General features: G+C 44.6%; 1 protein-coding gene across 7 annotated transcripts in view; it reads right to left on the bottom strand.

Moving 5' to 3' along the window:
* Positions 1-14,696, bottom strand: part of etv4 (ETS variant transcription factor 4) — a 45,971-nt gene that overhangs the window by 22,460 nt on the left and 8,815 nt on the right. For 5 of the 7 annotated variants that reach the window (XM_058065805.1, XM_058065808.1, XM_058065806.1 and 2 more), the window contains 4 exons: positions 13,734-14,671; positions 13,347-13,437; positions 13,240-13,287; positions 4,742-4,795 (listed from right to left, as the gene is read on the bottom strand). In XM_058065805.1, the coding sequence (XP_057921788.1) occupies positions 4,742-4,795; positions 13,240-13,287; positions 13,347-13,437; positions 13,734-13,790 (250 nt within the window). In that variant the 5' untranslated portion in view covers positions 13,791-14,671. The remainder of the gene's footprint in view (positions 1-4,741; positions 4,796-13,239; positions 13,288-13,346; positions 13,438-13,733; positions 14,672-14,696) is intronic. The other 2 variants (XM_058065810.1, XM_058065811.1) reach the window with 2 other exon arrangements.

Raw genomic sequence — 14,696 nt, 5'->3', positions numbered from 1 at the left:
GGAGAAGGACTCCAGCTCTGGAGGCCTTTTTATGAATGAAGAGCGAAGGAACGAGCGGCCGAGAGGCACACTTCCTCCTACGCAGGCAGGGAGGAAAATTTATGAATGGCTCGCGTCGCTGCAGCCGCTGCGAGTATAAACAAAGAAGAAGAAGAAGAAGAAGCCCTCCACGTCGCCACTAACCCTCCACTGTGACCTTCACACACCTGTTGTATTTAGAATTTCATGACTTCAATAAAGCTTGAACCAGGACAGTCTGAAGGACAGCTAATAGCCTTTAAAGTAGCCAAACTGCGGTTCTCCATCAAATGTATGAATTCTGTTCCATACGGCGGCAAAATAAGTTAAATTTACACCTAAATTTTGGCTAAAGCCACTCACATTGTAAACGGAACGCATAAAACACAGCACTAAGACTATGAACTGCAAGAATGCAATAAAACATGAATACAAAACGAGAGAACACTGCAGGGGGTGTTGCAAAGCAGGGAGAGATAGACTTCAGGGGAGGAGGAAGGCAATATTTGTTGACATTCCTCTGCTTTTGGAGCCTCTTATGATGCCGAACTTCATTGGCTTTCAGCCATCAGATTCGTCTGCCTCAGACTATGGAGAAAAAACTAAGGGAAAAAGGTGAAACTTCCGAGATCTTCCAGAATCTGCACCTATTCCAGCTGTAATTCCTACTGGCTGGAGACCCCGGACTGATTATGGGAACTTGATCAATCAACTCAAGGCACCGCTGGTGGTCCTTGCTCGCCTGCCCGAGAAGGAGCACTCATTGTCAGATACCCTTTGTCAGAAGCACCACTGGTGCCGTGAAGCTCAGGAGAACCTGGACACGAACGATGGCGCTGCGTCCACCTCCTCTGCCCGAGGAGGAGCACTCATTGTCGGACACACTGTCAGAGGCACCGCTGGTGCCGTGGAGCTCAGAAGCTGGATGTGAGGGCGTTACGTTTACTAACGGCAGACCATCTTGGTCATTACGGGATTTTTGCGGGACGGCCGTGTTTCAGACAGTGAGCACTGCGGTTCTCTCCACCTACCTGTCCGACATTAATACACATTCCCCGATGAGAGCGCACTGTGGAAGATTTGTCATGTTCATGCTCACAAAACAGTGGGGGGGGCAGAAAGCGAATGGCGCCTACAGCCACACCCTGACGGAAGCCTGCTCCTCTGTGACTTCACAAAGGAACAGTTTTACCACAGTTTTCTGAAGCCAAGCGTTTTGAGCCATCCCAAACTCTTTCATGGCTCACTTTCAAATGCGCGGGCCTCATTATCATTGTCATGGTTTAACACCCACCAGAATATGATATTCTAACTACATTTAAGGTCAGAAAAGGGAAAAGCATCATAGGTCCCCTTTAAAAACAAGTTTGTGTTATTTACTCATTCAATACCAAAAATTCATTCATTCGGGGGCTGCTAGAGCCTATCCCAGCTGTCTTTGGGCGAGAGGCGGGGTACACCCTGGACTGGTGGCCAGCCAATCCCAGGGCACATATAGACAAACAACCATTCACACTCACATTCATACCTATGGACAATTTGGAGTGACCAATTAACCTAGCATGTTTTTGGAATGTGGGAGGAAACCGGAGTACCCGGAGAAAACCCACGCATGCACGGGGAGAACATGCAAACTGCACACAGAGATGGCCGTGCGTGGGATCGAACTCGGGTCTCCTAGCTGTGAGGTCTGCGCACTAACCACTCGACTCAATACCAAAGATGAGTAAGTATAAATACGTCTTAGCAAATCTGAGCAAATCCACAGTGTACAGTTGTATTTGTGAATAAATCGTTAATTTGATTGTTTATGTTATGTTTTTCTGCTTTTTCTTGCCGGGTACTGATATTTTCCTGAAAATTGAATGATTACTAAACAGAAAAACATAGAAAAAGTAGAAAGGTAGAAAAATGGAGAAACAAACTGATGAAAAGTCTTCCTTTTGGTAGGTTCCACGTTTTAATAGCCATAGAACACAATACTCTGTGTGCCTTGCAAATTTGTCTAAAATGGGCTAAAAATGGCCGGGATTGAATGAGGTAATGAGCCGCGATTGGCTAACGGCCCCCAGGCCGAAGTTTGGACACCCACTAGTTTAAGAAGACACATCAACAAGTCAATAATAGTTTGCATAACTTGTGGAGAGAGCGCCATCGTTAGCCGTGAGCGTTGCGGCAGTGGAGGCTGATTTAGCAGACGTGCAGGTATTGCGCAATCATCCTCTGTGTGACATTCCAGCGTGTTCTAAATGTTTTCTCTCTCCTCAATGGAGGCCACGCCTGTGCAGGTAACGAGCAGACGGTAAACAACAACCTCGCCGGGCGCCGCATTTGTCCCTGAGCATCAATTCTAGACGACATAAGAGACTTCATGTTGCTTTCCATAACAGCTGAGTCACCTGCAGCCACGCCTCACACATCCTGGCAGGCTCATCCCTTTCTTGCTCATGGGCACTTCAACGCTTCGTTAACTTGCAGGCCGCCTGGAACGCACCGCATCGAACCACGTGAAAAAATCTATCAATGTTGTCAGAAAGCAAGAACAGAAAATCATCTTTGAGGGCGCCGCCCCACAGTGACTTTGGAGCCCAAAAGACGAAATGATGTCATTCCTGCTTTGAAAAGTATCGCTTGATATCCACACGATCTCGCGACGTTGAAACGTTGTTCAGCAAAATAACTATTGCGATGATCAATAAATGAATCAATCAATCAATTAATCATGAATAAAAATATGACATTTTTTGCCCACCTCAAACATTCATTCATTTTCTACCGCTTATCCTCACGGGGATGCTGGAGCCTATCCCAGCTGTCTTCAGGCGAGAGGCGGGGTACACCCTGGACTGGTCGCCAGCCAATCACAGGGCACATATAGACAAACAACCATTCACACTCACATTCATACCTATGGACAATTTGGAGTGGCCAATTAACCTAGCATGTTTTTGGAATGTGGGAGGAAACCGGAGTACCCGGAGAAAACCCACGCATGCACGGGGAGAACATGCAAACTCCACACAGAGATGGCCGAGGGTGGGATTGAACTCGGGTCTCCTAGCTGTGAGGTCTGCGCGCTAACCACTTGACCGCCGTGCAGCCGTCCACCTCAAACACGACAAACCAAAACGCAGAGCCTTCGTCCCAACAGTCACTGGGACGTCTGCTCAACAATGCAAACAGAGCAGTCATTGCAAAAGAAATGCTGCTCTTTAATAGAGTTGAAGAGCCAGCATTTCAAGAAATGCTGCAAATGTTAGACTGTACAAATCACGCTTGACAAAATACATGTCACAAATGGCAATACACATCTTTTCGAGAGTGAAAATGACAAAGTGAAATATCAAAAAGGAAACATTGCATTGCATTGTATTATTATCATAACATTTGGTATCCAATAATGTTGACAATATTATTGTTTAGCATCAATTTGTGGAACAACAAACATTTTGTTTTGTGATGCAGTTAAATAAACGTTTGCCGTCCCATGACACCCCCCGTTATTAGCATCAACATTTTTCCATTTTTGCTGTTTTGCAAATCTGCGATTCACCAATGGCCCCAGGGGCCACACTTTGGACACCACTGGTTTACGTATTCCACCCGGAAGGCAATGTGTTGCCAAGCAACAAGTGAGGGTGTAAATTGTTGATCTGCAGTCGCATCAAGCTTTGCCAAACACTTCCTATCATCTCTTCCACTTCCTCCAAGACGACGAGCGTCTTTGACTTGCAAATAGCACTTCCTGTTGAGCTGCAAGTCATCAAAGGTGGGTCCCACAGGGTCGACTATATGAGAGGAGTTTCATGTCACTTCCAGGACGACCTTGTCATGCGAGTCATCACATTTTGGGCCCCCGCGAGTCGAAGCTGAACAGAGACACGCCGAGCGCCGACTGTGAGCAGCGGGGACACTCGTCTGTCAACACCAAAGCGTCCCTGCGCCTTTAAACGAAGTGCCCATCAAACCGCTGCCCCTGTGACCCCGCAAATCACGACAGGGTCGGCCGTTAGCGTCGGCCTGACGGCTGATTGGCTGGCGGGCCATGGAGAGGTTAAGTAGACATGACCCCTGCATGGCCCCGGGTTCATTTGCACTTCCTCCCCCGCTTTGTGGCCTAATGGACGGCGACAATGTTGCGGGCAGGCATGTGTCACGCGGGGGTCGTGACCAGTTGGGAAGGGGCGCTGCTTAAAACTAACCGTGTTTATGCACAAAAGACGTTGGCAGGAAGTCCCTTTGACCCCACCTGAAGGCTGTCACTCCTGCCAGGGAATATGAGATGTTGTCTTCAAACGTTTCATGAAGATGCGTCGTCATGAATGGATGTTTGTATGAGGGCGCACCGCCCCCGTCTAGATCCTACAGAGCTATTGTTAGCCAAGGGAAGCGCATTCAAATAGCTGCAGCCCAGGAATTTGTTTTCCCATTCGACATCTTCCGATGTGCACAAAGGCCCATCCTTGTACCTGAGCCCTCAGTCTGTTTTTTTTTTTTTACTGGCTTCCTGGGCTGGACCCTCTCGGCTTTTCAAGAGCATGCAAATAGCGGGCGTCGCTGCACAATAGTGGGAATTGCTGTAACGTCAACAAAGTACAGCGCCCTCCACTGGCACCTCTGTGGCCCCCAGTCGACCTCACCGTTTTCACCAACAACTCCCAAAGCGAAAATGACGGACACAACACAAAGATGGGCTGAGGACACGGAAAGTGAAAGTACTCACAGTTCTCAGAGTGGAAATCTGGAACAAACTGCTCGTCGCTGTCAGGAACCTGAGCTGAAAATAGAAAAACACAATCATTTTCAGTCGGAGACATTTTGTTTGCATCGTCCTGTAATTGGACGGTAAATCTTCAAACAGCACGTGTACAATATTCCTTTATTCCTCAACCCACAATACACACGTCACACACTTTAAGTCTACGGTCGTATTTCAATGTGCTGTAAATTCCAGTGTTTTTAGAGGAATTTAGAGGAAAAAGATATTTGTTCCTACACTGAAAAAAAATGATACATTGGATCAACTTTAAAAAATGACTGTAATTTGTTACACCTAAATTGATTAGTTTTTCTGATGTGGTTGAAACCATACATTTTGAAATACTGGAAATACATTTTTGACCTTAAGACAAAGAAAGAAACTGCATTCATACAAAGTAAAAATATAATCCATAACAAAGACTGTAAACAATTGTTATCCTTTGTTACAACTTAATTTTTCATTTTGGAAAAAAAATAATTTCTAATATTACATATAAGAATAGATTTTACTTTGTTAGAAACTAATTGAATTGCTGTAATTTTGTTACATGCATTTCTCAAATTAAATTTCTGATTCAGTACAAAGTATAATTTTAATTACACCTTCATCAGACAGACAGAATACTTTATTAATCCCTTTGGGATTCCCTCAGGGAAACTGGCATCTCCACTGCTCCATGTATGGCACTGTTTAAAGTAAGTAAGTAAATAAATAATAAAAGTAGATAAATAAATAAATAAAGAGTAAAAGAATATAAGATCAAATATAAAAACTCAAAAACATAGACATCATAGACACATACATAGGTACATATACAAGCCACAACCGAGTAGCGATTAGACAGGAGTCAATCAAAACTATGGACAGGCTTGTCAACATATCTCATTCACCCAGAGTTGGTACTAACTCGTTCAGTTAGTTTGAAGGATCCATAAATGTGTACTTTTCCAAAACACAGCATGTACTAAAGCGTCAATCAATTTTCTCCAGGCCGCCATGAATGCATCACTCGTGACGTGGAACCGCTGATGGGGTCTGTTAGCAAAAAGGCACTGGGATGCGCAGCAGCAGCTGTTTATGTTCGCTGCGGAGATCCAGACTGACTTAACAGGCTGTTCTGGCTCAACGAGCAAGGAAAATATGCCAGGCGACGTGACAAAGCGCCGGCTCGGATACGACTTGTCACTGTCGCGCTGACTTTGTTTAGCTAACCCGAGGTGGTCTGGACTCTGTCTGCATCACGCATGAAGAGGCCCTGGATTCAATGATGGAACAGGACGGCCAGAGAGGATGCTCGCTCATGTTGAAGCATTTTAGCTTTTGTCACGTGACCATCATCATCTGTGGTCAGGGATTGTTTTCGTTTCCGATGGGATCATGATACCTACATTTGGATATGTGCCGATACAATTCCGATATCACATCTCTGTTTGCTTCAATATGAAACCACGGCAAAAGAATATTGGCGAATGTAGCTAGAAGAAGATGTGTTCACGGCTTCACGGACAATACAGACTCACACATGAGCCGAGTTCACCGATAAGCTTCTGGCTACGTTTGCTGATATTATTTTGGAGACAGTCACTGACACACATTTGGCTATTATTGCTGGTATTCTTCTAACTGTATTTGCTGGTACTCTTGGCTACGTTTGCTGATATTATTTTGGCTGGTATTGCCGACGGATGATGGATTGGAAAGCTCTTGGAATGTGATTTTGACTGGTACGGGACACCCCATTCCTAGCCAACATACAATGTAAATACAAGCCGCGTAGTACAACCTCCTTGCCAAAAAAAGTCCAATATGAAATGATAAGAGGTTGGAAAAATCCCCTACAGGGTCGCGGGCGTGCTGGAGCCTATCCCAGCTGTCTTCGGGCATACACCCTGGACTGGTGGCCAGCCAATTACATGCACATATAGACAAACAACCATTCACACTCACATTCATACCTATGGACAATTTGGAGTGGCCAATTAACCTAGCATGTTTTTGGAATGTGGGAGGAAACCGGAGTACCCGGAGAAAACCCACGCATGCACGGGGAGAACATGCATAGATGTGAGGCCTGTGCGCTAACCGCTCGGCCAAAGAAAAATGAAAAAAAATAAATAAATAGAAATAAAAAGTCTGAGGTCTAATAATAAGGGCTGCTGCACTTTGTTTGCAGGCCCATAAAAATAATAACATTATAATGTTGCTGGTGAGGAAACTGACATTTTGTCAAGAACAAAAGAACTTCCTGGGCTGTTGGTGCAGATCCAGAATGAAGGATATAGTTTCACTTTTAGTTGTTACAGTCTACTTGCATTTGGGCCACATGCAGTGGTGACCCAGCAGATCCAGCAGGTAGCGCTGTGGTGGAAAACTGTGCACTAATATGCTTTACCGCCACCTACAGGGCTGGGGTAGAATTTTATCCAACTTGTCACACAAACAAGTTTTTGTAAAGGATTTTGTGTGTCTCACATGGGTCCAGTAGAGTACCCAGAGAAAAGCCACGCATGCACGGGGACAACATGCAAACTCCACACGGAGATGCCGAGGGTGGACAAGCCACACATTAGGCAACAAAAAACGAGCATTCACCAAAAACATTTAGTCACGTTTCTCCCTTATAGACTAAGTCATTAGGTTCTGCATTTTGGGGGTTTATTTGGGGGATTTTAGTCAGTGCAGGGAAGCGTACACGTGTGACATCTTGATGTGATCAGCGATTCCTCGCCCGCCGCGGTTCGGCGTTTCAAAAGGACTGATTAATGAATGAAACTCATCTCGGGACGACGTGAATGAGTCCAGTCAGCGACGGCGGCCCAGGTGCAGCGGCATTAGACAGACGCTATTGTGCTGCGGGCTGGCTGTAGGAATCCCTGTCCATTCACCATTGTGCTGCGGGGTCGCACCACCAGGTTGGGGATGGTTTGACTGCCAGGTCACAACCCCCCCCACCCCACCCGAGCTAGCATGAATGAGCTCAATGCAGAGCAGGCTTAATGTGACTTAATTGTTTCCACGGCTCGGGAATCACACTTGCATCACGCTGCGCTGCGGGAAAACGTGTTTTGTGTCCACATCCATCCCCACCAAACAGAAGCCAAAAGCCACAGAGCACAAAAAGAGGAAATAAGACATTCAAATCCACTTTCTTGTCATCGCGCTGCAACTTCCTGTGCCGAAGAAACCGGATAAGTGTTTTTGGGGCTTTTTATTTGCTACTTTAGATAAACGCCATTGATTTCTTACGAAACGTAGCATCCTGTGGCCGACGAGAGCCTAATAATAACATTATAGCTCTTAAAGTTGGCAGCGGTTCGCCCTCGGGAGAAACAGAGACACAGCTGAGACAAAGCAGCGTCCCATGTTTAGTTCAGCGCGTCCAGCAATCAATCATGAGCGCCAGTTTGAACAAGTCCAAACCCAGAACACCCTGGACCTCGTAAAGGAAGCACAGATGATGAGCCTCAGACCTCATCTGTGTGTGTGTACTTGATTGGCTTCCAGGAACACGTTGCCAAGCGCTTTGAGATGCAAGTCGGCACAAGAAGGAAAGCGTGTTTAGAAGTGAGAGCACACACACAGATGAATGACCCCCCCCCCGCCCCCCTCCCTTCCTGGTGGGAGTTCCTGGGCGGAGTCAAACACGGCGTCTCGTATAAACCCGAAGCCCAAAGAAGACAAGATGTGACAAGCTCCCAAACTCTCGCCACTGCCTTCCGCTCTCCTCCGGCCAAAAGAGAGAAAATAAAAATTCCCCCAAAGCTCCCCGGCGTTTACACCCCGGGTGAATCCCTCACAAGTGTAATCAGTCGTGATAAAGTCTTTAATTAATGCAACAGGAAAGGAGAGGCCGCTACTTAAAGCCAAATCACATCTTAGCTTCTCCTCAAGGAGCTCAACGTTCATCTTAGACAAGGGCTGTTTTTTTTTACTTTAAAAATTGTAATAAATGAGATCAAGACACACGAAAACATCTTGGACTGCCACAATCCAGTATAAAGTAATCCCTGGTCTATCACAGTTAATTGGTTCCAGACCAGACCGATTAGTCAATTTCCACCAAGTAGGATTTCTTATTCATAAATGGAATATTAGAAGACCTGTTTACCACCTTCTAAAAATTTTATTAGAGCACTCTAGACATGAAATAACACCCCTATAGTCACCTCGACGCTCCTATTCCCCAAAATGTCGACTCTCACATGCTAGCATTAGGAATGTTCCTTGTTTGTTTGTTTGTTTTGTTCCTGTAAAGGAAAGTACTTAATGTGGTGGCTATCGCCATCGCTATCACTGGCACCCAATGCAGAATACTCTACATCTTCATAACGTCTTGAATGTGCTTCTGAATGCCTTAGATTTGTGTTTTAGTCCATTTAGCCATCTTTATGTTTGAAAATGTGTCATTTAGGCCAAAAAAAAAAAAAAAAAAAAAAAATCCCCAAAATATTTTCAGAGTTGAAGAATAGAAAACCTAATTTTTCACATTATTAGAGCCCTCATGTCTTGTGAAGTGTCTTGTGACACGCCCACCATCTAGCCATTTTTATGGATAAAAATGCTTCAGTTGGGCCAAATCTATTTAAAATATGCTTGAATGTGCATATTTTTGACCAATAATTATTTAGAAATGTAATATTTTCAAAGTTAGAGCATAGAAAACCTGTTTACAACCTTCTAAATACAAAAAATGTAACATTATTAGAGCCCTCATATCTTGCGAGAGTATACACAAGTACAGTACACTTACGTTTAAATTCCCCTTTTTTCTTACACGGTTCCTGTTTTGGCTGGTGGCGGTGCTGCCCCCTATCGACTTGGAGGTTGAAGATGCATTTATTCTTGGGTGTCTTGTGACACCCCCCCCCCCCCCCCATTTAGCCATTTTTATGGATAGAAATGCTGCTTTTAGGCCAAAACTATGGTAATGGTAATGGTTTTATTTCATTTGAACATGCATCAGATTACAATTGAGTGCATCACATAATCAGTTCACAGTTCCACATGTCCAAAAGGAGTAGGAAGAAGCAAAGCTTATTAAATCCTACCCATCCATCTGGTACTTTTACAATCAGTAACTGTTACATTTGTTCACTTCCTGCTTTCCTAATATAGTTAATAAAGCTAATAAAGTTTTTTTTGTCCCGTACCAAAGTAGGATGTGATATGACCATCCAATGCCATAATGGGTACCATAGTAAGTATCAATATAGTGATATATATAGCACATCATGACTGGTTCAAGACTCTTCATCCTTGTATTTAGCAAACATCAACTGCTTGTATTGTTTCTTGAATTGGCTCATCGTTGTGCATTGTTTGATTTCCTTACTCAATCCATTCCATAGTTTGATTCCACATACTGAAATGCTATGGCTAGCATAACGTAGTCCTAGCATAGAAGTGTTTCAAATTTAGTTCTTCCCTGAGATCATATGTGTCCTCTCTTGTAGAGAAGTATTGGATGACATTTTTAGGTAATTGGTTGTTTTTACTACTTACTACTACTACTAACTACATAAAGTATTCATAGTTGGAGCATAGAAAACCTGTTTACGACCTTCTAAATACAAATTTTAACATTATTAGAGGCCTCTAGACATAAAATAACACCCCTATAGTCACCTTTACACTCTTATTACCCAATGTGTGTTGCTGTAAATGTGTTCCGGTGCTAGGGGAGTGGAGTAGGGGGGCGGACAGGAAGTGACGTGGAGGTTGAGAGTTGAGTTTTGGCTTGGCGTAGCATGCATTAGAGATGGCCGTGCCTGTTGTGCGACCGTTCAAACCTGGAATAAAAGCCTGTTGTGCCAGTGATGGAGTCTGGTGCTTGTGTATCTCGGCCAACATTACACAAATAAATTTTTGGAAAACTTGGAAGTGAAGCCATGAAATTCAAAACACAAAGTGATTACTCTACTGTACCTAAAACACTGATAAAGAACTCCGACACGACTCTAATAACCCCTTTGCTTGATGATCAATACAATAGCTTCCAGCATTTTACTCCACACACTCGGCCAGCCAATAGAATCTGACTTTGGAAACGCCGCCCCGCATCAGTCATTTCAGCAAGACTGACTTTTTGGGGTCAGCGTGAAGTCCAGGAGCAACTATCAGCCAGACGGACGGCATGAAACGCCAACAAAGCTTTCTCGACTCAAAACCAACAGCGACCTCGCCCTCAGACGCCCTCCGCTGTTTTTATGGTGCTTCTGCCCAAACGCCTCACCTTTTCACATGCGGCGTCAGAAACAGCAAGTTGACTTCGCACCCAGCGTCCCACACTCAAAAGACAAAAGCCGGCCCACAATAAAACTGCAACAATAGGTGTCGCTTTGGAGTCGGGATCCTATTTGTATTCATGCGATGCATTTTAAAAGGCCACCTTTCCAGAAGTGGAACAGTCAACAGTAACAATTCCTTCCAGCTTGAAATCAAAATGATTTTCCATTTATAAAGTTTATACTGTAGGTGTTGTTCTCATTTGGTAATCCGTTTCAGAAGGTCACACTCTAACCCAATCCATCCCATAAGAGATCATGTCAATCCAATTGATCCGCTCCACAAAGCCAAACAATGTCAACACAAAACACGTTCTTATAGTTTTACATGCATAAAACTATATCGGAAAGGGATAAATGAACATTTAAGGTCACTTTTACCCTCATTGAAGACGTGATTCATGCCAAAGACACAACATGGACACCACCTTCTTGTTTTGCCATGAGGTGTTTCTTGAATTCATTTGATCACGGCTGCAAAATATCTCAAAATGGCACCAAAGAAAGTCGAAAGTGCCAGAAGTTCGATAAAGACGGTGAGAAACACTTTTGAATTCAAGAAGTAACTCCTAGCAAAACAAGAAGGAGTTGCTCTCGCCGCCACATTGTGTCTTCATTGAAGGTAAAAGAACCTGAAATGTTCATTTATCCAATTTATCTGTTTTATTCACAAAAACTTGTGGCAGTCAACCGGTGATGACATCATAAATGGAGGACAGGGTTGATTTTTTCCACTTTCTGTTTTCATGTATTGTCAGTAAAATACACAAAGAACTCAGTTGGACTCACTCAGTGTATTAATCATGGCAATGCTAAATGGGCTCAAAAATGTTGTCTTTTGTTTTGTTTTGCATAAATTTCCCTGTTTGCTGTAGTCTTGCATTATTTATTCCTTATTATTATTTGCAACAGAATGTCCTTGCTAGCACCGTGATACCATGGAAGCCGGAAGACTTGTTTTGGCCTTAATGTGGATCATTTTGCAGCCGGGTTCCATGCGAATGAGGACAAACTTTACTTGGACTCACGTAGTGTATTAACGACAGGATAAGACACGGGTCGTATTGTATGGTGATATTGTATGGAAATGTTGGCATAAACGTTCGACATATTGTGGAACCTTGGTCATCTCACTCCCCGCCTAGCCTGTTATTTGTTTTACGCCATAAATGTACTCGTTTTTTGCAAACATTTTACGGTCAGTGTACAAGATGGCGTGCGTCTTGTCGTGTTATTAATACACTGCGTGAGTTCATGTATTTTTCATCACAAAAGCTTGCAAACAGGAAGCGGAAGTCAGCGCTGTTGCTCGTCTATGATGTCATCAGCGGTTGACTGTGCATGCCAAAATGTGGCCTCGGTTTGTGTACACTTTCCGGTTAGCGTCTTGTTGTGTTATTAATACAGCGGAAGCAGAAGTCAGAATGACATCATCAGTAGTCGACTGTTGTTCTTTGCTTGATGGCATGGTTACGGTGCAGGTCTATATTCAGTACGGCTGCAAAATAATCCGCAACGGAGTCAAAGTAAGTTGCAAGTAGCAGCAATTCCAATTGGACTTGCATCTGGCCCTTCTGGAATAGATTAATGATGCTAACCAAGGTTCCAGCGTATAAATACGAAAAAATGAGAGGCATTTGCCCTTAAAGGGCCACATCAAAAGCAAGCAGGGGGTCATATTGTCCCACCTCGGGGGCACCGGTCTCACTTTTTTTTTATTTGCGGCTTCACATTGTCTTGTACGCAGTGTCAAAGAACAACTCCATTAATGCTCACGTCACCGTCGTTAAGTGTGACGGCCTCAGACTGAGGGGGTCCTACGTGTTTGTTTGCATTGACGTGGGACGGCGTGCCCGATGCGAGATAGGCTCCAACATGGCTTCTGCACGGTCCTTTTTCTCCAATTGATTTGCTGACTTTTATGTTTATGAGCATGTGTGTCGCATCGGTGGGGCGGCGGGGTTCAGCTCACACCCCATGAAGCTCTTTTTTTGTTTTAAACAAAAAGGAGGTCAACATAAAAAAAGACTTCTGGGTGGCGAATAAAAGAAAAAACAAAATATATGAGATGGTAAAAGGTATGAAAGCATGAGGTGTCTGTGTGCACAAGCAGCACTTTTGTATTTGAGAAATGTGTGGGGGGGGGAAGAGAAAAAAAAAAGAATTAAATCTTACCTTCTGTGAGCCATGTCTCCTGGAGTTGGCTTAAATCCTGGAAGAGGTCTACGGAGGAGGAGATCAAACTGAGTAACGATCCAGAGGTCGAATGAAATCAACTTTACCTTCAGATTCCTGAGGGGGTAATTCTGTGTCCATGTATTTCCGTTTGCCTGCCATCAACAGCCGATTCGGGGGCCCATTTCCTTGCGACTTCTGCAAAAAAAAACAAAACACTAACGTTGACAGATGAACAGTGTGAAGCAGAACCAAACAGAACTGAACCGAATTTGCGCACATGCAAGTCGGACTAATATTCGCAATGAGGATCCACTAGTTCCTCAAATCCGACAAAACAAGCCGTGTGGTGTCGACTCTCACCCCCACGGAACAAGTTTAACGCAGGACGGAGAGGATCGGCTTCGGTCGAAGCGGAGTCCGAACTCGCAGTTCGAAAGCGACTTTCCGAAAAGTGTAAACGGCGGCGGCGGACTCGCCCGGTCCATACGTACGTTTGCGAAAGTGAAAGGCACTTGCTGGTCCAAATATGCATCCATGTTACGGTCCATCCGTCAGCCGTCTGCGGTCATTTGGGCCGATCCGAGCGGGAGCCGCGCAGCCAGCCTGCAAGCCTGGGGAGGGAGGTGGAGGGATGGGGAGGGTTAGAGATGGCTGTGAATGGAGCTGCGTGGAGACTGCATGCATAATGAGCTCCATTCACAAAAAAAAAAAAAAAAAAAAAAACACCCAGGGGAAGTGATGGCGAGTGATTGCACAGCAGGCTGTTGCCCTCGTTTACAAATCTCTTCTTTTCCGTCCAGCTCAACTATTTGTGCATTTTGAGGACTTTGAGTTAGATGAATGACGCACAGCAAACTTACGTGATCTGTTCTGCGTTTGGAACCGTGTCAATGTGGCTTATTTACACTTTGAATTGCATTCAAACTGATTTAAAAAGTGGACTGGTGTCATTTTAGAAGAGTTGTTTTTCGTTCTTAATGGCCGGAGGAGCTCGATGATTGGTGCATTGCCTATTTTTTCTCTTTCAAGGTCTCCAGTTTCACGTCTTTGTGCTCTGACTTATGAATGAAGGCGACATCCCGCCCCCTGGCCAATCACAGTCCTGGTAGTCTGGTTGCTGCCAAGAAGGGGTGGACCCTAAAGCCCAGCAGCCAATTGTGTCACCGCAAAGCAACACAGCGCTTGTGCAGGACTTTCCAGTTGTTTTTCATTCACAAAAAAAGATGGGGGGGGGAAACTTCCCCATTCACAAAAAACCTGCCCTGGCTTGTTTTTCTTCTCCCTGTTTATCTCATTTCACTCCTCTGAGATCCGACCATCAGCCAGGCTGGAAAAGTGGCACACAAAGTGACGTAAATCAGCCCAGAGCTCCGCATTCTTGAGGTGCTTGAAGTCCACAACACAAGACGACTGATGTCGAGATGTTCGCCTAAGTGCGAGATGAGCACAGCTTT

This window comes from Doryrhamphus excisus, chromosome 3 (genome assembly GCF_030265055.1).
Source record: "Doryrhamphus excisus isolate RoL2022-K1 chromosome 3, RoL_Dexc_1.0, whole genome shotgun sequence".
Lineage (NCBI taxonomy): Eukaryota > Metazoa > Chordata > Actinopteri > Syngnathiformes > Syngnathidae > Doryrhamphus > Doryrhamphus excisus.
The sequence above is the reverse complement of the archived record's forward strand: the minus strand, read 5'-3'. Positions and strand labels throughout refer to the sequence as shown.